At 40.2% G+C, this 26,497-nt stretch overlaps 1 protein-coding gene across 12 annotated transcripts in view; it reads right to left on the reverse strand.

The window, feature by feature from the left end:
- Positions 1–26,497, reverse strand: part of FARP2 (FERM, ARH/RhoGEF and pleckstrin domain protein 2) — an 87,189-nt gene that overhangs the window by 25,670 nt on the left and 35,022 nt on the right. For all 12 annotated transcript variants that reach the window (XR_012487641.1, XM_074297945.1, XM_074297955.1 and 9 more), the window contains 9 exons: positions 24,611–24,708; positions 23,365–23,479; positions 20,331–20,478; positions 17,463–17,558; positions 15,238–15,401; positions 14,691–14,759; positions 13,944–14,001; positions 12,848–13,103; positions 1,342–1,520 (listed from right to left, as the gene is read on the reverse strand). Coding sequence is in view for 11 of the 12 variants with exons in the window: in XM_074297945.1 (XP_074154046.1) it covers positions 1,342–1,520; positions 12,848–13,103; positions 13,944–14,001; positions 14,691–14,759; positions 15,238–15,401; positions 17,463–17,558; positions 20,331–20,478; positions 23,365–23,479; positions 24,611–24,708 (1,183 nt within the window). In the remaining variant the exon portion in view is untranslated. The remainder of the gene's footprint in view (positions 1–1,341; positions 1,521–12,847; positions 13,104–13,943; positions 14,002–14,690; positions 14,760–15,237; positions 15,402–17,462; positions 17,559–20,330; positions 20,479–23,364; positions 23,480–24,610; positions 24,709–26,497) is intronic.

Consider the following 26,497-nt stretch of genomic DNA (forward strand, 5'->3'; position numbering starts at 1 on the left):
AATGCATGATGGTCATTTCTGGGCTCACAGCCCGGACTCACTTCAAGAGGCTTTACCTTTTAATTCCCAGGAAAGCAGATGAAACCCTAGTCCTCTTGGCAGGGCTCAGGAGGAGCACAAGGTTAGCATGGAAACCCTCCCCTCCCAACTCAAAGGCCAGACTCTCAGCTGTCCGGAATGGGCAGAACAGGTCTCACATGCACTAGGTCAGAGAGCAGGTTTTTCAAGAAATTTGGGGGGAGGGCAGCTGCACCCCGATGCTGCTGAGTTCTGGGACAACAGCAAGGGGAGCACTGCGAATATTTTAAAAGGTCCCTTGGGAAATCCACGTTTAACTTCTTTCAGAGTTGACCACAGGGGGGAATTTTCATCTGGATTTTGGAAGAGGGGCAGAAAAGCAGCAAAAACGCCAGCTGGTCTCACACTAATTCACGTCGTTGGCTGGTAGGTTGGCAAATCCAATCCTGCCTCCTCCTCCAAAAGTCAGCCCAGACTCTGACCTTTCACTTTCATGCTGCCGCCTCCCTCATTTCCTGCCTCTGTCACATATCCATGCTCTGACTCCACGTACAAAGTTCCCTGATGATCTCTTGCTCCTAATCTGACAGTAAAACATTGGGCCCCAGTCCAGGGATGAGGGCCAAACCCTGGGCCCGGAGCCAGAGTTCAAATGGACCCTCACTCATCAGTTGTGTGATCCTGATACCAAATCCCTTCATCTTTCTCTGCTTCAATTTCCTCATCTGTAAAATGGGGATATTTAATAGGGCCTACCTCCAGAGTTGTTGTGGGGATCAAATGAGATAATTGCCAAGTGCTTATTAGTACAGTAGCTGGCACACACAGCAGGTGCTACTCAAATGCTTATCTTCTTTCTTCTCTCCACTCAATCTATCTGGACTTAGTTTCAGCACAACCCATTTTACAGATGCTCCAAAAGCAAGCACCACAAGCCAAGTAAAAGCTACACCATCTGGGGCATCCCAATGCCTCCCTACTGACTCCCCAGATGCAAAGTTAAAGCCTTAGGATCTCAGGGGCTGGGGGAGGCCCCCTTCCTGCTCCCTTCCTGCTCCCCCACAGCACTTCTGAAGAGCAGGGGTCCCAACCTCTCCCTGAACCCCCTCCTTCCTGGCTCAAGGGCAGGTGCAATATTTAGGAAGGACAAAGACTGCCAGGATTGTCTAAACCAGCCCAGGCTGAATTCCAGATAGATTTCATACAAAGCACATCCCTGCCGATGCGAAGCTGGACAGCTGTCAAGAAGCACCAAGTAACCCAGAGTTTAGACGAAGGGCAACAGTCCTCGCTTGGGAAGAGCGACATACAGTTTCATCCTACCTGCTGTTTTGTCTCCTCCTCATCTTCAACTCTGACACAACCAGCATCACCTAGGACAGGGCTTAGGAGAGGGGATGAGCCCTGTCCAGTTGGGCTCAGAGACACCTGAAATGTTGGGTTCAAACTCAGTGAACTCTTCAACGAGGAGGGAGAAAGCGAAGAGCTGTCCTCCAAGAGGCCTGCAATTGGAACAGGAGGGGAGGGTGAACTGAGAAAGGTGTTATGGTGATGGCTTATTTTTAAAGGAGGGGAAACAGCAGAAGGGAAGCGTGTGAATGGTTAAATCAACTACGATGCAATCATGTTATGAAATATATGAAAGAATCACATAACTACGAGGAATGGGAGGCAGCAAGCAGTCAACACCGAGACCACAAGACAAAATATGGACACCAAGTAATTGGCAGAAGGGCCTAAGACTTAGATCCAGCAAGCAAGAAGTCATTAAGGACAAACTGCACAGAGAAATGAATTTTCAGGATAATGAGTTGTAAATGGATGTTTATCTAGTCTGTTTGAATCAAGGGCAAGCTAAATGGTAGAGTTTTTTTTTAATTAATTTAAAAGATTTAAAAAGAAAAGAAATATTATTAAGATTCTAGGAAAGGTCTGTGGTTGCTTATTAAAATTTTTCTGAAAAATTTGTTCACAACCCTCAATATAAATCACAAAAGGCCAGAACAATGCGGCAGAAAACCATTTGATTGGGATAAAAGATAAAGATTATTTGAATTCTTTCAAGATGTCCCCAAAAGATATTATTACATCTTAGTTCCTAGAAGGGAACTTTCTCTTTGTTAAAGAAATGGCAAGAGCCATAAAGAAGAACCAAGCCCCTAAAGCAAAAAGCCTAAGAAATGAGGAATGTGACATGCCTCGTTCAGGAAAATCCCTTTTTTAATTTAATTAGTCTTTCTTTGTATTGCCCACATTTGGTACTGACACAGTATGAGCACTTCCAAAACTTGTCTGAGGATAAAGTAATACAATAAAAAGTCAAGAGAAGTCAGAATATTCAAATGAGCACCTAATATCCAATCAAATGGACTTGCTCCATTCATTAAAGTTTATTTCAATCCATTTTTTCCTAGGAACTGGAGTATTCCACTTTTTCTTGTTGACAGCTTACTTTGTTAATATAATTTCTCCCACTGGCTTCCATTTATTGAAAAACCAAGTTGATGACATCAACATAAAGGCTAAGTGTATAAAGTCAATTCCAACTGACATTTTAGGGTAAAAGAAGAGGTCTCATGCGGGCCTCTAAAAATACATGAATTCTACATTTGTTAATTTTAAAAGGAAAGTTACATTTCTATTCTTTTCCTACAGGAGTCAAGATTAAAGCAATTGGTCAAATGCATAACTTTTTGCTCAAAATTTTAGGGAAAAATGTAACCTTATTTTAAAAAAATCTTGAATTTCCAACTTTTCTATTACTTTCCATTAACAAGCATCTTTCTTATCTCATTAGTTCTAGCATGGAAGGCACCTCCCTTTTATGTATTAAAAGTCTACCCAGGGTTAGTTCTATGGCAAGTAAGAGCATCTTTTGAAACTATGTCTATTTTTAGAATCTACAGAACCTCTGTTTGCATCTACATATAAACTGAATGTAGGTAACCAGGTAAATATACAAAATGTGTGGCCAATGCAGTCCAGGTTAGCAAGATGAATGGGGTGCATGAAATCTATTTATTGAGATTTTTGTTTTTGCTCATCAATTTTGAGCTAAATAACTCAAGTATTTATAATTCCACAGCAGCAGCAGCAGCAGCAGGGGAAGGAAGCCCTTATTTTCACATTGACAAATTCATCTAAGGACATCTGAAGAAGATTGTAACTGTATTAGAAAAGTACTTGAAGGTTAGCTATGAAATGCCTGGCAAAAAGCCCATTTTCAACTATGATCATTTTGAATTGTACTCTATTAAAAATTATTCATGAAAATCACTTTATTGGAACTGGATTCACAAATTACATATTTAAATTAAAATCAAATAGCAACTTAAACATGGCCCCTCCCTCACCCTTCTCCTCCACCAAAAAGAAGAGTTATTTTTATCATGGGTATCAGGATCATATATACCATAATCATAGCTCTGCCCCTCTTCTACAAAGTTTTGATTGCTCCCTGATAAAAGCCAATGAGAATGCATTCCCAGAAGGGTAACTAAGCCCAAGGTCTGCTTGCCTTTTGTACACAATACATTCTACTGCTGACTGATTCATGACCTTTGGGAAGCACAATGAGCAATGAGTGTTTTCTTCTCAACAAATCTAAGCTCTCAGTTAAGGCCTCTTCTTGTCTGAATCCCAGTGATCTTGTACCAAGATCTGTTCTTTTATAAGGCAAAATTACAAAGTCAAACCTTCTATTTCACACTAGCAACAGAAAGTAAAACAAAAACCCAGAAAGCTAAAATATTGTCCTTACAACCATTATTGTTTAAAATGAAAAAACAAACAAACAAACAAACAAAAAAAAAAAAAACTATTTTCTTTTAGAATCAGTTCAAGGGTATACATGTGAAACCATTTTGTCTACTGGCTAAAGTCTATAAATTTCTTTCCTTAATGGATGAAGAAAAAGAGAGGCAGTGGGAAGTGGGCTGGAGGGGGAGAGAGGATGGCAGCTGGACCTTTGGTTTCATTTCACAGGGTTAGAGAATTCCCTCCAATGCAGAAATGTGCCGTCTCTGAAACTTTAAAGCGTTTTAGGGAGTTGTCCAGGTAAGATGATTTCTCTAGGGTCACACAGTACAGGAAGATTTCTATTTTATGAGAGATATTCTCCAAAGTTGTTTAAAGTTTTCATTAATTCATGCTATACTAACTTTAACATTTAAACAGAGCTAGCATGGAGATTATCTTTTGCTAAGAAAAAACTTTAATTGACAGCAAAAATTTCAAGTGTAAAATAAATAAAACAGGGCAATTATTTCAAAGATTCTCAAAATCTGCTCACATACAATTAAGAGGCTACCAAAAATAGTCTTTACTTTTCATTAAATCAGGTCTCTGGAGACCCCCTATGAAGGCAAGACTGAATGAAAGACCTTGGTTTAATGAGTTATTGTTACAAATACTACTTAAAATGTGAGCTCAGACTCCTTCCCTCCAAAGAAGTGAATAAGTTCATTAACTACTTGTCAAAAAAAAAAAAAAAAGAAAAAAAAAAGGGTATTTATTTAGACTCAGCTTTGTAGGAAGTCATCCATAAACTTAGGGACAATGAAAGTTACCTGACTCGGAGCTCTAGTTAAGTGCACCTATTTCTTCAAATGTAGACAACAAGAAATTCCTTTATTGCCAAAATGAAATCCTGTAAAAAAGTGAGTGAAGCAGCAGAGGATCTAGGTCAATTGAAGCTTACACGGCCAATGGACTATTCACTATCATAGCTGGAGAACACATGTGTTGTCATAATAATAACTGAGAAACTGCATTTCCATGGTGCAAAAAGTTACAGAAGGCAAAGCCTAAAAATCTTGGGAAAACACATTCGAATCCTCAGGGCTCCAGTTTAGTTTTTCTCCAGAGGCCTGATTTATATTCATATCTAATTAGATAATGCTAAATAATAATTATAATTAAAAAGGTAAGTAAATTCATCTTTATTATTTCATCCATTTCAATTTTTTCCTTAACAATTCTCTTTCATGAGAATTTCAACAACTCAATGATAAATCAGCTGCTGCTTCTATCTAAGCCATGTTTAAAATGATGGTTGGTTGAAGTTTCATACTACTTCTGGCTCTGGACCACCAGGAGGTCGCATTATAGGAAAATCTGTCATTTGCAAATAGCATCTGGCTCTAGTGATCAAGTCCCTCACTCAGGAAGGTCTGTGATCCCAAACAATCAACTAAAGCCCATTTCATTCTTAGAGCTTTTTGTATTTGGGCTCAAAGGAAAACGAGGCTATGAAGGTTGGGCACATTGTGCTTGATCGGTCAAGTATTCTCTCCAATTTGACACCATTTTCCTCAGAAGCAGCAGAAAGTGCATTAGAATGCACTTGTGTGGAAGAGAGGAAAGACCCTAAAGCAAAATGCCCAAATCAAATAAACACAAGCCTGCTTCAATTTCATTAGAAATGAAGAAAAATGAACCATTTTGTCCCTCATAAAGCATGACTTTCCTAGAGAAACATTTCATCTCTTTCAAGAATATGAGGGCTATTCAGGGCTTAAGGGACTGATTTGGCATTTCTCCACCAGTCCCCTGTTAGTCACGATGTCAGAAAGAACCTTAGCTGTCCCAACACTGAAAACCTGCCTCAAGGAGTCTTGAGAAAAGGCCCTGCTCCTCACAGTGAGGAACTGGGGCAAGAAAGATGCTGATCCAGAACAAGTGGGACCCCTGGGGGCCCACTGAACAAGGAGGGAGTTTCCAAACAAGCCCATCTTTGCTGCCTATTACCTAACTAGTGCCAATGAAGCACCTGTTCTATGCCCACCTCCAGGCCAGGTGTGGTGGGGACACACAAACCTGAGAACAGCATCCCTGAACTATAGGGTCTGATAGTCTTGTTGTGGAGCCAAAATGCACCGAACTGCTCACTTGTACATTAAGAGTGTGTAGCTTTTAAAGGGATAACCAAGGAAGCCTTCTCCAAAGCCGAGTCCTTTAGATGGACATTAATGGCAGGAGGAGGGTCTGTGAGACACCCTGGTACTGATGCTACTTATCTGGCTGAGAAACTCTCCTGTGGTCCTGCCAACACCCCCCACCCAGGGGTGAGGCAAGCACAGCTGGGTGTCCTGCAGGGCCCAGGATCCAGAGGGAGCATCTGGCTTCAAAGACCATGCTGCTGGGGCTCTTATCGTAAAATCAAACTAATCACCTATTGAAAAAAAGCTGTATTATACGTCAAAATAGTATCAGCTTTGAATGCACAAAGGGGTCATGAGTTTTTCAAGAGGAGTGTTGCCATAAAAGGTGTGTAACAAAAGGTCCTTTATACGACAAAATTACCTCAATTCTACTGCACAATATAAAACCAAACCATAAAACCCAAGCAGAATTTCTAATCCAAAATGGAAGTAAAATAGAAAACTCTTATTGGACTCTAGATTGGTTTGCTAAAGCAATTAAAAGCATTGGATTTGAAGACGGAATCTAGACGAATTGGAAGAAGCAAGAAGTCTTCTATAATCACTAAGACAAACAGCATTTCTTGGGGTCTACTGCTACGCCCCGATGGCTCTGGGATCTCGGGGCCTGGGAGAGTGATGCCCATGATGGTGCAGACAGCAGCAGCTCCTCCGCGGCGATTCTTGTCCGTGGCCTCCCATAAACTCATCAGAGGGCCAATCCTGAAAAAAACAGTAAAATCTACAAGGTCTTTAGCTCCAAGAACAGCTGCCAGGTCCACAATATACTAGAACTAAACATGGCTAAAGGGGACTACTGCAAACAGTAACACATTCTAAGACCAGCTGACAAGGTCTGAACAAAGCAGGAGGCATTTCCCTGGTTTTGGTTTTGGGGGTTTTCTTTCTTTGTTTTTGTATCTTGACTTCTCTTCTATAGATATAGCAATCAACTTACTCAAAGATGGGAAATATTTTTTACTGTTATTTTCCTTATCGTCCTCTATTCAACAGTCAATGAAGTGAGAAACATTAATTCAAATATGTCCAGAAGCTCTAAAGTATTCTCTTGTTTAAATCTATAGTGTAAATAAATAGAGGGGGGAAAAAAGCTAAAAAAGTCCATTTTGTCATTCATAATAAATGTTTCCTTATTTTATTGCATAAACAATGAAAAAGTTTGGAATTAGTACATTTCTGTAGATTTATAATCAGCAATTTCAACAGAAAACAAAAATATAAAAAGACCCCCAAAACTAGCCAACCAAAATGTCTCTTGAAAGAATGATCAAGTTCAAATGTATTAAGAAATTCCAGCTCCCCTTATCTTCTTTTAATCATAAAAGGATTTCATGCAGAATGATAATAACTGACACATGTATAGCTCTTTAAAATTTGCAAAGTGCTCTAAAACTAAGCAATAATTCAGAGTAAGGCCCAGGACTAGATCGTGAAGAGATGGTGGCCGCAGTTGCCTACTTCACAGATCCTAGGCCACCGGGCTCTTCCTTCACAGACAAATCAATTGACAAATTACATTTTAAAGTGAGAACAGTGAATAGTGAGATTATAGTGAAGACAGACTTCACAGAACTTACAGTGAAACAAGTATTCTCAAAAATGCAAATAATTCTTAAATACCAATAAAAAACACCCTTTTCATCCATGAAGCTCACCATTTATGGAACAGCTTTTCTAGGATCCCACAAAGAGGAAGGGAACAAATGTACCTGAAGACATATTATTAGTGGTGTATATTTCACTCTGTATGCAGTATATACTGTATACTCACACTCACAGCATTTATGATGGATTGGAATTATCCCTAGATTCAAAGAAATACTCCCAAGATTTTTCATTAAAATTGTGTGCTATACCCGTCTACTTCAACACTCAAAAGAAAGACATTTAATGACTTCTGAGACAAAATGACAATAATGGGAATGACTTACCAACAGGTTTTTACCCAAACAATAAATTCATATAAGCTTTTTTTTTTTTTTTTTTGCATGTGATATCTCACTCCATGTTATCAGCACTACATTTTAAAAGCATATTTGGAGGGGGAAGGGGGGGGGACACTCAAATTTAAAATTAAGCACAGCTCAACAAAAGGATCATCAACTACATTTTCATAATCATAAAACTTCAAAGAACTATACAAAATGGTACACAAATAACTGATTATTCTAAAAACACAGTATATACTGCAACAGATAATACAAAAGTGCAGTCAATTTTTAAAAAAAATCAACAATTAACTGCTCCACTGTAAAGAATTAAAAATGTTCATTTACTGGCATACCTAAAATATCTGAATTTCTGATGACTAAATATAAAAATTGGCTTGGTCTCTAATAAAAAATAAATACTCTCTAAGGCATAGTGTGTTAGTGGTTGTTTTTAATGTGCATTAGGTGCAGTGCCTTGGGGAGGCTGGGTACACGAATACAAACAGTTAAGAGCAAACGTTAGAAAGGACCTAGCTATATTAGCTCCTGAAAGGCAGAAATCTACATCTCGGTATTTTATGCCTCATTAAACTCAGCACCAAGGACACTGCTCTCCCTCCAGAACAAGAAGAGGCATCCTAAAAATCACAGCAACCTCTCAGCAGAGTGCACATTTGCCACCTAACAAAACAGGCTCGATGACCAAAATGCATTACCGAGCTAGTTTGCAGGCGCTAGGGAGCAAAGAGCAGCTCCTTGAAGGCTGCCAATGTATGGGTTGAGGTGCATGACACAGGGGAATCAAACCACGTTATTTTCCAAGGAACCTTAAAAGCAGAGCTACAAAAAGGGGTTTGAAGGAGCACAATGAGAGATCTTGGGAATTTATTTGGCCTTCATTCAGTTTTAAGCAAAAGCTCTCAGCTAAAATTTTGCAACAAAGCTACTTTTAAAACTAATTTGAAAAAGTCAGAAGCAGTTGTAAAAGGCACCACTGATATCAAGAGAATACTGAACCTCAATTTGTGAGGCAATGCCATCTATGATCTCGTTTTCATTTAATATCCCAAACCGTTTTGGCCAAAGTTGAACATAGAAATATTAAAAAAAAAAAAAAAATTTGCATTTTTAGAAACAAACTCCAAATAGCCATTTATATACTGAATAAATAACTCTGGACGTATTTAATAGCACTCAAAGCCCTCTAAAGACAGAATGGATCTATTGTGCTGATCACCTAGAGAAAGGTGGGACCATGCTGGTTGCTGGACGCCAAGCCTCCCTTTTCCCTATGCTGCTGAAACCCTGAAGAGCGGAACACAGTGCTCCGAGTGTGGTCCTCTCCTTCAGTCTGAGAATAACCAGCAGGCTGCTGGGATTGTCACTGAGAGCAGTTTAGTTTTGGGAGAACAGCCCCAGACTAACTCCACAGGATCCCAAACCACGCAGCCATTCTTCTTGTAGGAGGAGGGAGGAGAAGGCTGTTTAATTACATCATGTTCTAAGAAGTTTTAAGGCAAGTCACAGCATTAAGTGGTACATTAAGGCAGGGACCTTATAAGAAAGCTTTCAGGACAGAGAGAAGGTCTGTATGTGAACAGCATATAGGCCGAGCTAACTGTGATGCTATTTCAGCTCCATGATCTGTTACCAAAAAGAGCTGATTCTGAGTTACACAATAATAATAATGGTCTAAGTAGCAATTCTTCCTTAGCCACCCGCCCCCAGCTCTTGGCCAAGAAGAGATTCCACATTCATCTCTGAGCGATCCCACCGCAAAGCTACATTCAACAGTCCAACAAGAGGGAACCACACAAACTGAGGGCCAAAGGCACTCACAGACACTGAGAAGCCTCAACTCTGAAGCATCCGGGCCCAGGCCAGGGAGCAGGGATGCCGAGATACAAAACGGAGGCCCGATAGTCTCCCACTTCATACATCAACCATTCCAACATCCAAGGCACCTAGTCTCTGATCTCAATGAGGCTGTTGAAGGAAAACCCTCAACAATCAGCAACTGGTACTTTTTAATTCTTTTCCTATATTCTCTAAATGTCTATCCATAGTTCCTCTGTCAAGAGACAATTCTGAGAGTGACATTAAGCAAGGTCAAGGCTACTGTATTCAAATGGGCTGGAAGCAAATGACAAATAGCAAAAAATGAACATAGCACCCTTCCTATTCAAAAACACTGCGACTGCAAAATTCCTACAGTGCAGGCTGGAAAATGTGTGGCTCACCCTGAGCAATTCTTGAGTAGAATAGTTACGTAGGAAGAGATTTCTATGAAAAATAAGTGAGTTGGAATGAGAAGACAGTTGCCTTGGAGGCTGTCACAGCACCTGGTATTTTGGACCAAAATAGTGTTTTACATTAGTTAAGATTAGCACCCACAGAACTCTTTGCCAACTTCTAGGGTCAAGGGTCTATGAATTTGTAAAATGTATCCTGAAAACTGTATTCCAACATAATTTTATGCATTTAAAAACACTATTCTGCAAAGTTAAGTCCTATGAATTTCTCCAGCGCCCAAGACCCACAAAAAGTGAAGATTGCTGCTCTCAGAGAGAATAATTTCTACCCCAAAATGGCATTGGATAAAGTACAACTAATTTTGCTTCTGAATATATAAAGCAAGTCACCACAATTACAATTTTGAGCTTAAACAGTTGACTGTCAAGGATGTTGGTCAATATTGGTAAATTGTGATAAACTTAAAATTTGAATTCTCAAGCAAAATTTGATGAAGACACTTGTCCCTGGTGTACCATCTCCATCCCCAAAGCACCATGGGAGGTGGTTGCCTCCTCGAATAGGGGAAGGCTTTCTTGGGCACTAACTTTCTGCCTGTTTCTCAGCCTGCATGTGCACATACAGTCATGTGTATTTGATTTGCTTGCTTAATTCTCCTATGGTTCTCAATAAGAAGACTATGTCAGTTCAGATAGCATCTCCCAGAAAATGTCTACCTACAGCTGCCATGGCATTACAGAGCCATCCTGAAAGAAAGTCTCATTTCTTCCGGAACCACTCTGGAAGAAATATTCATGAGTCTTAGGCCATTTTTCTTCCCAACATTTACCAAGCTATTTGTAGCTACTTGAATTGAGCAGCACCCAGTGATTATGTGCATAGTACCTGCATGCTTCTGGCGAAAGCCCTTTGAGGGGTTTGGCTACAGAATGCCTGAAGCCATTGCCTGCCCCCTTGGGCCTCATTAATACCAAATGAAGCAGACATTTCCAAAATGATTTGAATGCATTTTCAAGGTTTCCCCTACATTGCACTGCTCCAGAAGCTCAAATTCCTCAACAAAATGCACCTTTAGGTGCTCTGTGGGAAGTCCCCAAATGCTTCTGTGCATTGCCTTGGGACACAGACTCTTCCATTCCTAAACTACCACCCAGACTATGAATCTGGGGGGATGGGAGGGAGGGGGAGGGAATTCAAGAGCTAGTGCATTAGTCTGACAATAAAAAAGGTCCTTCATTATTAATTTCTTGAAAAGGCTCCCCAACTGGTTTATGCCAGTGATTGCATTAAAAAGTAACCAGGAATTGAGGATACCCAGGGCTAAATCCAACTGCGGCACCATTTTTATTCCCATCAAATGAGACAGAGAAAGTAAAACTAGGCTGGGCTAGAATGCACTAGACTCCACACGAACTATAGAAAAACTCTTCAGATTGTCTAAATGTAGTGTTCTCCACACTCTACTCCCTATGTGCATAGTTAGTGCATAGTTTTCAATGGGATTGCATATGGAAGTTCTAAACCTTCAATATCCCCCCAAAAAGATAAGATAAAAATAATATCCCAGGAGACTGGCAAGAAGGAATTAACTAATTGGCCAGCCACCCACACAAATGATTTTCTACAGCCAAATCATCACATGTTCCTTGAGCCTTTTGAATGTTCCTAAAGAATTGTGAAGAGTCTTTTGTGAACAGCGGGGAATCCATTTTCAAAGTGCTATCTATCAATGGTCAATATGAATCTTTTCTGTCAGCTCTTCCTGGGTTAAATTCTTTAAGTTATTCTGGAAATCCAAAGCAAGCCTCTCACTATGTGTCTGTGCAAAGGGGTTACTGAAGAAGAGGCTGACGTCTAGCGGGGCTTCCGCATCGGAATCCCAGGAGTCTGTGTCCGTGCTGCTGGAGTCCTCGGTTGTGGTGGGAGGGCAGCTCAGCTGCTCTAACTGGTCAATGATGTCAGAAAACTGAAAGGCTGAGCTGCCCTCAGAGCGGACCGAGCAGGCTGGGAAATTGACCATGGAACTGGCCTCAGACTGATTGGCCGAGCTGGGGGTGAGCAGGGAGCTGCCGTTCAGGGGCACGTTCAGAGAGCTGCTCTCTGACTGGTGGTTAATTAGGGAACTCGTTTCTGAGGGGCTCAAAAGACTCTGCATTCTACTGGCTCGGGCTTTTACCTCAAATAACTCGGACGTGCCTGATGGCCGCTCATTGCCATTGAAATCACTCCCTCCCTCAAATTCAAAATCCTCCTCCAAATTCATGTCTACGGCTTCCATAGAATACCTGTCTGGGCTCGCCTGGCCTGAGCCCAGATGCTGAGGGAGACCCATGCTAGGGGAAGATGGAGAGTGGGGATGCTTGGAGAGACCTTCCTGCAAAGCTAAACAACCATAGGCATAGGAAAATGCCTCAGAGCCTCCAGCAAAAAAGGAGATCTCGGCTGGGTCGTCATCAATAAATTCTTCTGACACCTGTAATTGGGAGTTTGTCAATGTGAAAGCAGGAGCAGCTCTGCCACCATGCTTGTTACACTGATACTCAACACTGGAAATGAAGCCACCTGTGGTCAAGTCATCCTCACCATTGTCATTTTGACAAGTCATCCCTCTCCCCCTCTCCAGAGCCAGAGTGAAGTCACCCCTAGCCTGCGCACCCAGACAAGTGGAGCTGTAATTTCTCGCAACATTACAAGACCCAACACCTTGAAATGAGTGGAGTATTGGAGATCCCTGTAGTTGGACCGTTTGCTTGTCAGCTTCCTCAGCTGAGGTGACACTGCTCCTTTCTGCTACGGGGTTCTTCACAGAGGGTGCCTTGGAGGCCATGAAGGAACTGTTGCTGTCCATGCAAACGGGCAGGTCAGCGGGGGTCACAGAAGAGGTAGGGGCTGAATAAAAGGAGGCATTTGTAGAACACGGTGAACCAGGAAGTCTCAAGCTCTCGGTAAATGAGATGCTCTGGGAATCAAAATTGTAAAAAGCAACAAATAAAATGACATTTTTACCTTAAGAAAACAAACTGTTTCTCAAACATCTCAAAGCACTTTCACTGATTTAACAATCGCACTGAAAACTGCAACTTTTTATTACAACTTTATTCATATTTGAAACCCTAACTAACATGATTTACTGACCTAAGATAAGTTCATAGATAGTTTTGGATCACATTCTTTCATTTTATCTGACAAATCAGGCTAATGAAAGGAATAAAAACTTGCAGTGATCTGATCCCAGGCAACGTATATTGAATCTTGGAGACAATTGTCTGGATTTGGGGGTTGTTTCTGTCAGGAACAAACATATCATGCATTTCAAATGAACAAAATCCTGGCTAAGAGGCAGAAAGCAACATGTGTGCTTTCTGGTAAGTCACCAGACAGATCTGCTTGTCAATTTTAAAGAAAAGTACTCATAGTTTAGACCAAATCAAACATAAATTGGAGGGTTAATCCTTTAGAGGTAAAACTGGTTTAAAGTCTGGTTCTGTTTGGTTTTTTGCTTTCCACACTATGATTTATGACAAACTGTGCCTAAATCACAAGCATCTATATAGTATATTTTAAATACCGTTTGATAAATTAATGTCAATGGCAATCACTTAAAATGAGGTAATGCAATGTAAAATTTTCATGATCATATAACACAAGAGTGGAGGTGACAAGAAAATCCATATGTGCAAGCAAACCCCCCAAAAAAGCAGAAACACTTTAAGTGAAAATTCCACTCCAAAAATATAACTGATCTACAAATGATATACCAATGCTGACCCAGCTAGAAACAAAGCATAGCCAGACTCACTTGTTTTGGCAAATCCTTATTCAAAGTTTGGGTGGAGATTTTAACCTTGCTGTGCCTTCTGCAGAACAAAGAAAAAGTTATTAGAAGAATGAACCCTCAATTTCTTACTAACCCATTTTGCCCAAGGAAGCACATGTACACTATCCATTAAGAAACATTCTATATGAAACCATGCTACATGTTTCTCTCAAACAACCACCATGAAAGGTTTCCGAGGTCCAAGCAGAAAATGAAAAACTAAAATTCAGATTGTTAACAACATAGAAAACTGAACAATGCTAGAGGGAATTAAGAAACCAAAAAAAGCAAACCGGTAGAGTGAAAGGTGATGCAGCCTGGCATGTGTTCTACAGAATTAGAGACGGGCCTGAATGAGCTTTAGAGAAGGTAATGGTCAACTATTATCTTTATCAAGGAAACCCCAACTGGGGTCAGGAAGAGTCAGGCACAAGTGCACAACACACCTCCAGACAACTAGAAGGCACAATGGTACAGAGCTGGTTCTCAAGCCAGGAAGACCTGAGTTCAAGTCCTTCCCAGAGACTTACTTATTACTGAAGTGTGACCCTGTACAAGTTTTTCAGTCTGTCCACCTCCTGGTAAACCCGTGTGGGGTTTTCCAGGCAGAGCTGCCCGGCATGTCTCTGACACTGGGCGTGGGACAGGTGCCAGCCGGAGACAAGAGAGGCCAAGGTGGGCCCCAGGGAAGCAGTGACAGGACAGAGCCTGTGCTCTGCCAGGGCTCACCTTTCATAGGGCTGTTTCTTCATCCCACTGTCTTTCACATAGTCCACCAGCTGTCTCTGTGTTCTCCCACTGTAGACAAATTCAGATATTGAACAAGAGCCATTTCTCATACTTTAGAGTAACTGATGTTCCCAATACAAGGCCCTCCCAGCCCCTCCTGTAAGGACAAGCTTGATTCTGTCATTTTGGTGAAGTCATTTTTGAAAATCTTAGCTCAAGTGTGCAGTAATATTCCATGGCCACATTTCTTACACACATTCAGAGCATATTTAGCAATACTATTTTCTCTCAGTAAACATCTCCCTAATATAGTGGTCCTCAAACTTTTTAAATAGGGGCCAGTTCACTGTCCCTCAGACTGTTGGAGGACCAGACTATAGTAAAAACAAAAGCTCACACTCTGTCTCCGCCCCTCAGCCCATTTGCCATAACCCGGTGGACTGCATAAACGTCCTCAGCCCGCCGCATCTGGCCCGCAAACCATAGTTTGAGAACCCCTGCCCTAGTATCTTACAGCAATTTTGGGAAAGAGAAGCAGTAAGACTACCTGTATCTGAATGAAGACCCTCGGCTGAAGAAAACAGCTTTAGCTTTTGGCTTGGGCTGATCAAAAAGTCTGAAAAAGGTGTGATATTCGACACAAATCTTCCAGAAGTTCTTACACTCATCTCGACTCCCCAAGAGAAATTCCAATGTATCCTGATATGAGCCCTGGAAACAAAATGCAGGGATTCAAGTCATTCATTAAGAAAGAAAGAGTTAAACACACAGTAAAGTAATTTCAAGAAGGAAACCACAAGAGATGATAAAATGAAAAATAAAGGGGAAAATTGTTATAAAGTTTGTTTAATGTAGGATAAAAACTGAATTGTAGAGATAAGATTGTAAAGCTGAGTCATAGAATTTTTATGTATGAATAGACCTTTTTGCACACTGACACTTTAAAAATTACAAACTTATTCATTAACAAAACAAACAGGGAGCAAATGGACTAAAAACCATACAAAACCCTTTCACATATGATGTAGATCTTAAGAGAAAAAAAATTAACAATAAACAATTGCAGTTAACATATGCATAATATTCTAGGTCTCATCTTTTTGCATCACTTTTATTATTTTTATGTATCCTTATAGTCAGTGTCATTATTAATATCACATAAATTGTAATTTAAGTGGCTAGTCTCCAATTGTTAGGCATGGTATTTCCAGTCTACTGCTACTGTAGATATTGATATTTTTTCCCTTTGCATGGTGTTCTGAGGATAACCGGCCTCAGAGTCAAGAAAGACTGGGTTCAAGTCCTTTCTCTTCAAAATACAGGCCAGGTGACCAGACCTTGGGGCAATTTGCCTGGTATGCTGAAACCAGAAGCTAGTTCATGTTGATAAGGGCAATTTTTTCCCTAGGAATGAAATCTTCGAGTCAGATGGAAGACTTGAATTTTAATGATAAAGTTTATTTCCATAATGTTCTCCAAAAAGATTCATGTTCATGTGAAGTTTTACTAACAAGTTCTACCCAGCTTTAATCACTGAATGAGTGGCTTCAGTCAAACTGAGACTTGTTGAAGACCCCAGTTCAAAATAAGTCAAGTCTCCTTTTGCATCCAGGATCACTTCCAGTCCTCCTGATCTCTATCGGGCCACTGGACCCAGATGGCTCTGGAAGGGAAAGTGAACCAGGTGACCTTGCACAGACCTTCCTTGTTTCAATCCAATTCATTTGCATGTCATGGCAACATCTCCCTGGTCCTCTTCAAGAAGGAAGGACAAACAACAATGTTGATAATAAAGCTAGCTCTGCTAAATACTCTGAAATTTAATGCAATTACTTCTAATGGTCTTTAAAAAAATTAATCTTTAATTTTTCTCATTCTCTCTTTACTATGGCAATAATCCTAAGAAAACCTACAATCTTTTTTTGTTTGTTTGTTTGTTTGTTTTTACTGAGAAAAATGCTATTTGTTCATCTTTTTCCTTCCTGCAATCCTGCATCCTCTCTTCAGGGACTGACTGGCTTTGATGTCAGTGCATATTGAAAGCAAGTACACACCTTTATAAACCCTAACTTTGACTTTTACCATCTCCTCTCTCCCTGAATCTCGGCTGGAACCCACTGTTCCAAAGGCCAATCCTCAGAGTAACACAAATCTCTTCACAACATTTTCTACAGCCCATCAACCCAATTGCAGCTCTGGGCTCTTTACTGATTGGCTGCTCTTGACAATGGATCTGGAGCATTCACACATACATTCACACACAGTACTTCTGGGGAACCTTTTCAAGGATGTGATTTTCCTCCAAAGAACAGGACTGGCAGTTGAATATCCTTTGAAATCTATTAAGTCCTTTGACTCATCAACTTTTACTATGTCTGAAAAATCAACAAAGTGCTTGCTTTCCCACAGGATAGTCATCAAATTCCCTTCAATTTACAACACAGAACAATTTCTCAGTCACAGATGCATAAATAAAGGATCCTGATTCTGTCTTCAGAAAGACTCTTCAGACAGTTCTGGATAAAAAGTCTTGATTGTGGGTGTGATCTAGATTAATTCAACAAATATTTTCATCTGCAAAATGAATAATTCAATCAAAGAACATCCACATTTCTTAACTCAAGTCTAGAATTCTGTATGTTATACATCAGGGCAAGCAGATGTTTATGGGACAATTTTTTTTTGGGGGGGGGAACATATTTCAGCAAAATAATGTTTCTGGATTGTAAGGAAAAGGTTAAGACAAAGAGGTTATAGAGTGGTAATACTTACATGAACTTCTGGATGAAGCTTAATAAGAAACCTTTTCCTCTTAAAGCTCAGTTTACGGACTTTGGACCAGTTGAAGGTGTTAATTTTGGTGTTCCCCTAGGTTTAAAAAATAAAATTATTTAAGAATATATTTGCTATTATGTAAGCATTTATACACATACACACACACACACACACACAGAGTCTCTCTTTTATATCAATTAAATGCCAATGAAAGATATAATTTTACAAATCAGGAAAATAATATAAAATACCAAATCACAGATTTTTTTAAAAAACTTTAACTGCCTAATTCTGTGTATAAGAGATTTCCCTTTATAGCTGAAATCCTTTGTTACAAATGCTGTTTGTATTACTCAAATACAAAGAGATGCTAGTGGAGGGAGGCAGTGCCTCAATTAAGAGCAGGCTGGCCTGCTAAGAAAATGGGGAAGATGACGGTTAGGGTTAAATAGAGTGAATTCTTTGAGGAGGAGGTGGCTGAGTACTAACATAAAGGAAGGGGGCTGTATGGATGAAAGACAATTGAGAAGGGATAATATTCAGATTTAAGTAACCACGTTTTAATTAGTCTTGTTTGCAGTTTTTAGAGCCAAAGAAAAGCATCGGTTTTCCAATGAAATGGCTTATGACTGAAAACTACTACTGTTTTGCATCCTAGAAGAATTTAATATTTAGCGCATGTTTGCTAATGTTAAAATTTTGCATCCAATCCTAAAATATGCTATGTTTATTTTGCCTTTTGGGGGACCTAGAAAATAAAGCATAATTTCCATAGAGAACTCCTTCTATTTTCAAGAAAAATTCTTTCTCCAAGTTTTACATCCCAAGGAGACAGAACTGAGTGACATTAATAGGTAGGGACAAGAGCTTGTGTGGGAAAGGCAGTTTCCAAGGGGTCTCTGGAGTCCAAGAGACTCCCTACTCTAACTAATGCACTTAATAGTCATTGTGACTATTGATTCTCTGGCATGACAGGGAGAGAAAGCAGCAGCTTAAGTTGTGTTTCATGTACATGTGCAAAAAGAGATTTATAGCCTGGCTTGATTTCTAGAAGCCTTTGGTCACTGAAGAAACCAAATGAGAAGCTAAAAGAAGCCTCCCAGCTGGTTATCTGCTGTCTGACCACTGAGCCACAAAATTGCTTCTCTTTAATGAAGGCATACAACCCTTGAGGGTTTTAAGTGGATGATGCTTTATTGTGGGGGTCCCAGTCCCCAAGCCTGGGGGGAGAGTCTTTATGTAGGATGCTCAAAGAGAGGCAGGTGGTAAAAGCCAGGAGGAGGTTCAGCTCCTCCTTAAGCCTGCTGCAAAAACAGCCAAGGGACCCCATGGAAATTACTTCCAGCTGCTGGCTTTGCTTCCACTTTTTCTTTTTTTAAACACAGAAAATTACTAGCTCAAGGTCTAAACTTTCACCCTAAATCAAAAGGAGCAACTGGCAGAAATTTCATGGTTTTGGAGAAAGAATGAAGAAAATAACATTTGTGGTACCTAAGTTAGGGTTTATCCTCTCAGACTGGGAATGAAGTGTCAAAGCTTTTAAAATTCAGATTTATTACTATACTTTTATTTTGTTTATTAATAATTTGTTTATTACTGTACCCCAACTTTCTAAGGTTGTCTTTTAAAAATTACTTTTCTTGATATTTTTGAAATGATTAAATCAACTCTGGCTATAACTCACTTTGTCTTTCTCCTTTTAACTGTTAAGCCTATATCTACTGTAAATCAATACTCTGTTCAAGTACTAAACAGAATGTACCCATAAATGAGAAATAAGTGTGCAAACAATGTACATGTTCAAGTGCAGCCCAGCTACATTACTTTCAAGAAGAAAGGACAATAGTCTTGTTTAATTAGAAATATAATAAAAATCAACATGTTAAATTCAGAATACACACTGATTTTGACAAGCTGAACTCTAGGCCCAAACTTACAAGATGAAGTTTAATCAGGATAAATACAAAATTCCAAATGTGGATTCAAGTAATCAATAACACAGGTACAGCACAGCAATTTGTATGAAAAAACCAGGGATCTGAGGTGACCACAATAAAACAACTTTAAAATACTGACACAATCTTATGCTTCATTGGCAGAAGCACAAGGTCCAAATCCAGAGAGTTTTGGTCCTATCTTGGAAAGCAGAGGACCAAAACACACAACTGGCCAGAGAACATCTACAATACTGAACTGAAATGACATTTTACAGGGGATACTGACAAATGAAGAATGGAGTAAGGAGGGCAGCTAGGTGGCGCAGTGGACAGAGCACCAGCCTGAAGTCAGAAGGACCTAAGATCAAATCTGCCCTCAGACACTAAACACTTCCTAGCTGTGTGATCCTGAGCAAGTCACTTAACCCCAACTGCCTCAGGAGGAGGAAAAAAAAAGAATAGAGTAAGAGTCAGGAATGATGTCACCCAAGAAATCACTGGAGAAGCAGGGTCTGCTGAGCTGCTGTCAGATGAAAGATGGTAGACCCAAGTCAGAACCGAGACTTACCTTGGGTAACCGCTGATTAAATGCTCGCTAAACTTTATTACAGGATCTGATTCAAACTTAAGAGGTTTAGTAAAAGCACATTTTTATTCAACTATATACAACTGAACTTGCAAAGACATTTAGGGCTGTTTGTATCTAGAAGTATCCAAACAGAGGTTAACTGTAATAAATGCTCACGAGAAATTCCTACACAGAGCAAATAGGCACACTACTGGGTGACCTGTGACATTGATTTCAACTCAAATTATATATTAAATTTACAAACATAAAACATATGAAATCTATGAGACATGTAAAAAAGTTAGACATGAAGACAAGTTATTTTTAAACACTACACACCTCTCCCCCTACAAAACCTACCTGGAATACGAGTACACCCAAATGAGAAACAGCAAGGTGAATTTTGGTCCCCTCTCGATCAGAAGCCAGGTGAAACTTGATCCCATACATCTCTAACTTCCTAGCAATTTCAAGTACCTGGAAATCTGACTCAGCAGGTGTTTGGCCGCTTTAAAAGGGAAAAAAAAGAAAACATGAGTGCAATTTTTAGTATAACATTAAAATAACCTATTTCTAAAAGACTCAAAAGAGTCTTCCATAATTTATCAGGAAAGACCATGGTTGTCTACTTAAGCAACCAGCTATCTAAGGAGTCCCTTGGTGTTCGGGATGTTTGTAGATGACTGCAGAAAAACTCCCCTAGTGAGGAAATGTGACAGTTGGGAGGCGTTATCCTGTAGCTCACCAAGAATGGACTGACTAGCTAGTAATCTTTGGAAAAGTCAGGTTACATTACTGCCAGATAAAGCTTTTTTAAAAGAGACAATTAAGAGCTCCCCCTAGAGGGAGAAATATTTCTCCCATCAATATATCAGGTTAGAAAGCTGTGGCCTAAAGTGTAACTACCCTGACACTTGGGGAGCACTACACCAAAGCAAAAGATCAAGTCCAACAGCCATTGGTAATGAATACAACTCAATGTCTCGAAGGTTCTGACCAGGTCGCTCTCCTGCTCTATAAATTCCAGGTCTCTTATTGCCTCCAAGATCAAACCCAAATGCTGGGTCTGGCATCCAGAGCTCTTACAACTTGACCTTCCCTCCTGTTTTTCCAGCCTCATCATACCTCCCTCTCTTCCTCCCATGTGCTCAGCAATCCAGGATAATGGCCTCCCCCTCGACAGACTCTGGATATATTCAGGACCTATTCCATCACATACTTCTCCCTTTTCCCTATTTCTTGGCTTTCTTCCATGCCAACTGCCATGAAAAGTCTTTTCTGATTCTCCTTAATGCTACTGTCTTTCCTCTATTGAGTATGTCCAATCAATCAATATGTGTTTATTAAGTACCTACTCTGTGCAAAGCACCGAGCTGAGTGCCGGGGATTCAAAAAACAACAGTTCCCAGTCTAACAGGGCAGACAACTTGGATACAAACAAGAAATGAACCTTTCCTTTTCTACCCAAAAGCTGGAGAAGTGTTCTGATGTTAAATGTCCCAGTGGAAGGTTATTTCTAAAATCTTAAGAATCCAGCTGAGCTTAGAGCTACTAAAAAGAGAATGCCCTTTATCAACATGGACAGCTACAGGTGGTCTTAACTGAAAAAGGAGAAAATGTTGGCAAAACCAAGTAGAATACATCTGGAAATATCAGAAATGAGACTTGACAAAATCAAGGGGGATTCTCTCTCTGGGGAGCTGCTAAAAGTATAAAATGTATATCCAGGTTCACAAGAATAATAGGGCACTGCCCAGCTGACACAGTTTGAGACCTGAGAAGGTGGTTTAAACACCAGAGCAGCCTGAGAAGCGGCTGACACAATCTGAGCACAAAGCGAGGCTCTATCGTGGAATAATTTTAACATGTATTCACAGTCTTGGGGAAGCTAGATGGCACACAGGCCCTGGAGTCAAAAGGCCCCAAGTTCAAATCTGCCCTGAGACTTAACACTTACTAGCTATGTGACCTAGACAAGTCACTTAATCCCAAATGCCTCAAAAAACCAAAAGTATTTGGTCTCAAATTCAATAGCACTGAAAGCTGTAAAATGAACCTGGTCTTAACAACAGTTTCTTCTTGAAAAAGAGCCACGGCTCCCTTCCTCTCCTCTTATCCCAATTAGGAATAAATGTTCTACTTCTGGGTCCTGAGTAGAACCGAATCCCAACAAAATCACTCTTCGAGGAAAGGACTGTGTCCTTTCTATTCTCTCACTGAGGACCAAAGGTCAGCTTTGCATCCCGGCCCTAACCCCTCTCTCCAATCTCTGTGGCACCCTTCTGCAGTATCCTGCCTCAACTGCTGATGGACAAAATGGGGTGCTATTACAACTTTGTATAATTCACCTTTGACTCCTGGGCCCCCAAACCTCAGCCCAGAGAGAAAGCAACATTGCTGCACTGTGCAAGGAACCCTAACCACATAAGGCCTTTCCCAGAGAGGAGAATGCCCGGGTCTTACTGCTGAGGGTCATCTCCTGCCCTCCCAGACCCTGGACAAAGTCATGTGGCCTTCAGGTGGAGCGCAGGGAGCCCTGGCTGGACACTCCCCAAGAACTTCAAGGTCTGTTAGCCTTCAGCTGTACAGTAAATGTTATCCCTCCCAATTAAGAAAGGGATTCTAAGACCAGAGACTGGTTGGCACATAATTTCTTAATGCTCTGCCCCCATTGATACATTTATCCTCTACATCACAACTATTCATTATTGAAGAAAGAGCAACATGGTATGAAACTATTCAAACATTTCAATTTAACAAACCATAAAAATAAGGCTCAATTTATGGGCCCATAAACAGTAGTTACAAACGTGCATTTACCAAAGGCGGCTTTTATAAAAGCAGTGCTGCAAAAGGGTTAGTGTTCTGGACCTGAAGTTGGCTAACTCCAAATACTTTGCTCCCCTTCTGCAAGCCTCAGTTTCCCCTCCTGAATGGTGAGGATGTTTCCATCTGCAGTCCTTGCAATGCTCTGTGTAAGTCCCCTATATCTGGGTAAGGAAGGTTTCCAAGGCCTCCTTATTCTCATTTCCTGGACTTTTGTCATCTCCAGAAAATCAATATTCCTCAAGATGACAAAATCAACCCAAAATGCTCACCTGCTCACTTTATCAAGGGCAGAGAACGTGCAGTCTTATGCCAGGGCCAGGCACACAGTGGGAGCTTAATAAATGCTAACTGATCCTGATTCTTTACTAGCTTTTTTCTTTATATCTTTCACTTCCTGCTCTGTTCCCCCCCCCCCAAATTGAACCCTGAATTTGCGACAGAAACAACAAAAGACTTTGAGTACAGATTATGACATGAAAATAACCTTCCAGTAGCTGTCACCATCTCTGTGGCTAATTAATAAGTGTAACAGTAACATTCAAGAATCAAAAACTGCTTTACTTACATGTGCTGTCGATGGTATTCTATTATCTTCTCTTGAAGACGGTCTTGGTTTGGCACATATTTACTTATTTTAAGATGTTCTCGATCTGCTGTTTCTTCATAATCGCCTATCTCAGCTGAGGAAAACCAAAAACAGTAAGCAAAGAGTCAGGAAAAGAACCAGCAGATGAGATTTATGCCAAACAAATGGCCAAAAGACTTTACACAAACACCATGCTTAGAAAGTTAAGGATTTGCTTCATCTTGCCAACCTGAGCCTTCCCCAGCCCTGTGCCAGTCCTACTCTGGGCATTATTTAGCATTTATGGTGTCATTCTATTTCTATGTACATGTTTTCACAAGCTGTGCAAGGGCAGGGATCATCTCCTTTTCAACTCTGTAACAGCAACTACTTTGGAGCAATGCCCCACAGATTGCTCCTGTGGGCATCGGGTCGGCTTCCAGTGTCCTTCCCAACCCCACGACAGGGCAAGCCTCTGCCCACTCCTTACCAAAGTACCAAGGCTCATGAGACACGGAGAGGGCTGTCAACGGGATGGAATCCTTGCTACCCGTGGTGAGGGGCAGCAAGGGAAGCCAACCTCAAGGTTTCTTTCCCCAAAACTTCTCCAACTTTTTACCGTCTCCCTCTTTACTTTCAATCTACAGAAATTGTCTTTGTTTTACTCTGATTCAGATCCTCAGATTGATGTCTTGATCATTCCTCTAAAACTGGATTATTCTAACCGGCATTTTTTGATCTCCACTTTTCAGTTTTGTTCTCCCTTATGTTTACAACCAAATTCAATTTTGAAATACCTATTACTTCTCATGAAGATCCTACTTTCTACTTGATTTGAAGAAATACTGACTTTCCCTTTTTCCCCTCTGATTTATGTTTTCCTTCACTAAAATAATCAAAGGGACCATCACTCCAGAATTCGGAGGTATCTTTTTCACAATGTTTTATCTCTTTGGATCACAATCTGAGTTTTAGAAGGCTACAGGAGCCTACTAAAGGATCATACTTCTAAAATACAGTTTTAGCAAAAAGTGAACCCTGTATTACTGAGTGTATCAGAGAGCTTCAGGCCCTAGATCCTAACCAAAAGCTCTTACTCCAGGCAATTCCACTGTAATCATCTTATAATTCTACCCCCCCAACCAGCAGCCTTCCCTTACTATACACATATATATAGCGGCCGTGGGGCTCTTCAGGTACAGATGTGGCCCAGGGACATAAAAGTGGTGATGAGAAAGATACTAACACTGCAAGAGATGAGAAGTGAGAAGAGCAGCCGTGTTGTCACTGCAGAGGAGTCGTTCTTCAGCTAAGTCTCTCTTGATTTGCAAAGCAAACAAATATCTAAGGAGAGAGAATTTTCCAAATTATTTTTAGATACAAACTTTGAATTCCATCTGCTCCCAGGGAACCCTCTGCAATGGACGTGGTGGATGACCTTCAGCTAAACGAGTGGTCTCAGAGTGCCCTGTGGCACATGCCACAAACAAGGACCTACAAATCAAACAAAAACTGGATATCCACTTGGCCGGGCAGAGGCCCAGAAACCTCAGATGGGGCATCATTTTTCAGAGGCAGCTTTGGAAACGTGTGTGGAGTTTTGTTCCACATAAAAAATCATTGCCACAGTGGCAGCAATCTCAGGCAAAGGCTCCTAAGCCTCAGTCAGTCATCAGATGGCCAGCCCAACTTCAGCAGCACGCCCAGGACCTTCAGAACCAGATTCTCAGGATCCCTCCCCTAGAAAGCCCTCTGCGACTAGAGAAGAGAGCTGGGCTCTCAGCATCCACCATATCTATAGTTAAACACTTTTCTAAGCAATAAATTCAGGGTCACAAAGTCCCTAGAACAAGATTTAGTTCTAAATAGCACACATTTCAATCACTTTAAAAGAAGTAAAATTGTCTTTTATTGCCATTCACCTTTTAAAAATCTTAATCCCTCAAAGTTTATAAAAAATGAAATATGAATTGCTAATCCTAGGGAGATGACAGGTGGACTAGAAGATAACTGTTCTTTTCACTAATACCATATTACTAATAATTTAATCATTCTTAAAAGAAACAAGTATAAACTTTTCCTCACTTGAAACAAGGAAATTTCAAGCTCCAGGAACACAATTAGATAAATTAAAAAAGCTAGAAGGGACATGAAGGTTAATCACATTTCCTGGGAGAATCTGAGACATTTTTCACCAGTATTAAATAGTAAAGAGTCAATAGTAAAGTGTCTATTAAGAATCTGCTATGTGCTGGGTGTTGTCTTAGCACTAGGGACATAAAGTATGGCAAAGGTCAGTTCCTGCCCTCAACAAGCTCCCACATTAACAGGGGTTAGTATCTTTAGAGAGCAAGCAGCTTTGTATTGCCCTTTGATTTTTTAACATTATACAGAACAATGCTAATGTCTTCGTATTTTAGGATAGCAAAGTTTGGGTAAAAGGTTTTAAAGATATATGCCTGAAAAGGGATATGGTACCCCATTGTACCCTGCTGAATCTTTCATTCAGCCTGACCTGTCTCTTTTATTTTATCTTGTCATGCTCTGAGGGTCTTTTAGGCAACAGAAATAGGCAGGTAGGAGGAAGTTAACCCAAACTGGGATGTCAAAGGCCTATTCTGTAATGCCTAACTTCTGTTAGTTTAAAAAATATTGACATCATCTGAACAAAATTCTTATTAAAATGCATTTTCCAAGACAATTTAATACCAACTATTTTAAAGTCAATTCTAAGAAGATATAATTTTCTATTTTCAAAAATAGTTTTTTTCTAAAGAGAACTATCCTACAGTCATCTTGTTAATCAGTGAAACAACGAAAAGCAGGTTATTGGGTTATCCCATTACCAGGATCAAACTTCTCAGGCTTTCTTGTTAAGCCACTGGAGAGAAAAGCAGCTTTCCAAACAGCCTCAATAATGTGATGAAGGGCCACACAGATTTTTTTAGTTGGAACCTTTTGTTTCAAATATTAAGTAGAAAAAATCCCAGGGAGAAGATATAAGCCCTAATATGAAGCAGGAAAAGGCCCAAAACTCAGGCATTTTGATTCTCAGACCAATGCTCCTCTTTTGTTTTAAAAAAAATTTTAAGAACATCTTGCTATAAAAATAAAGACATATCAGGGACTATGT

This window comes from Sminthopsis crassicaudata, chromosome 3 (genome assembly GCF_048593235.1).
Source record: "Sminthopsis crassicaudata isolate SCR6 chromosome 3, ASM4859323v1, whole genome shotgun sequence".
NCBI lineage: Eukaryota > Metazoa > Chordata > Mammalia > Dasyuromorphia > Dasyuridae > Sminthopsis > Sminthopsis crassicaudata.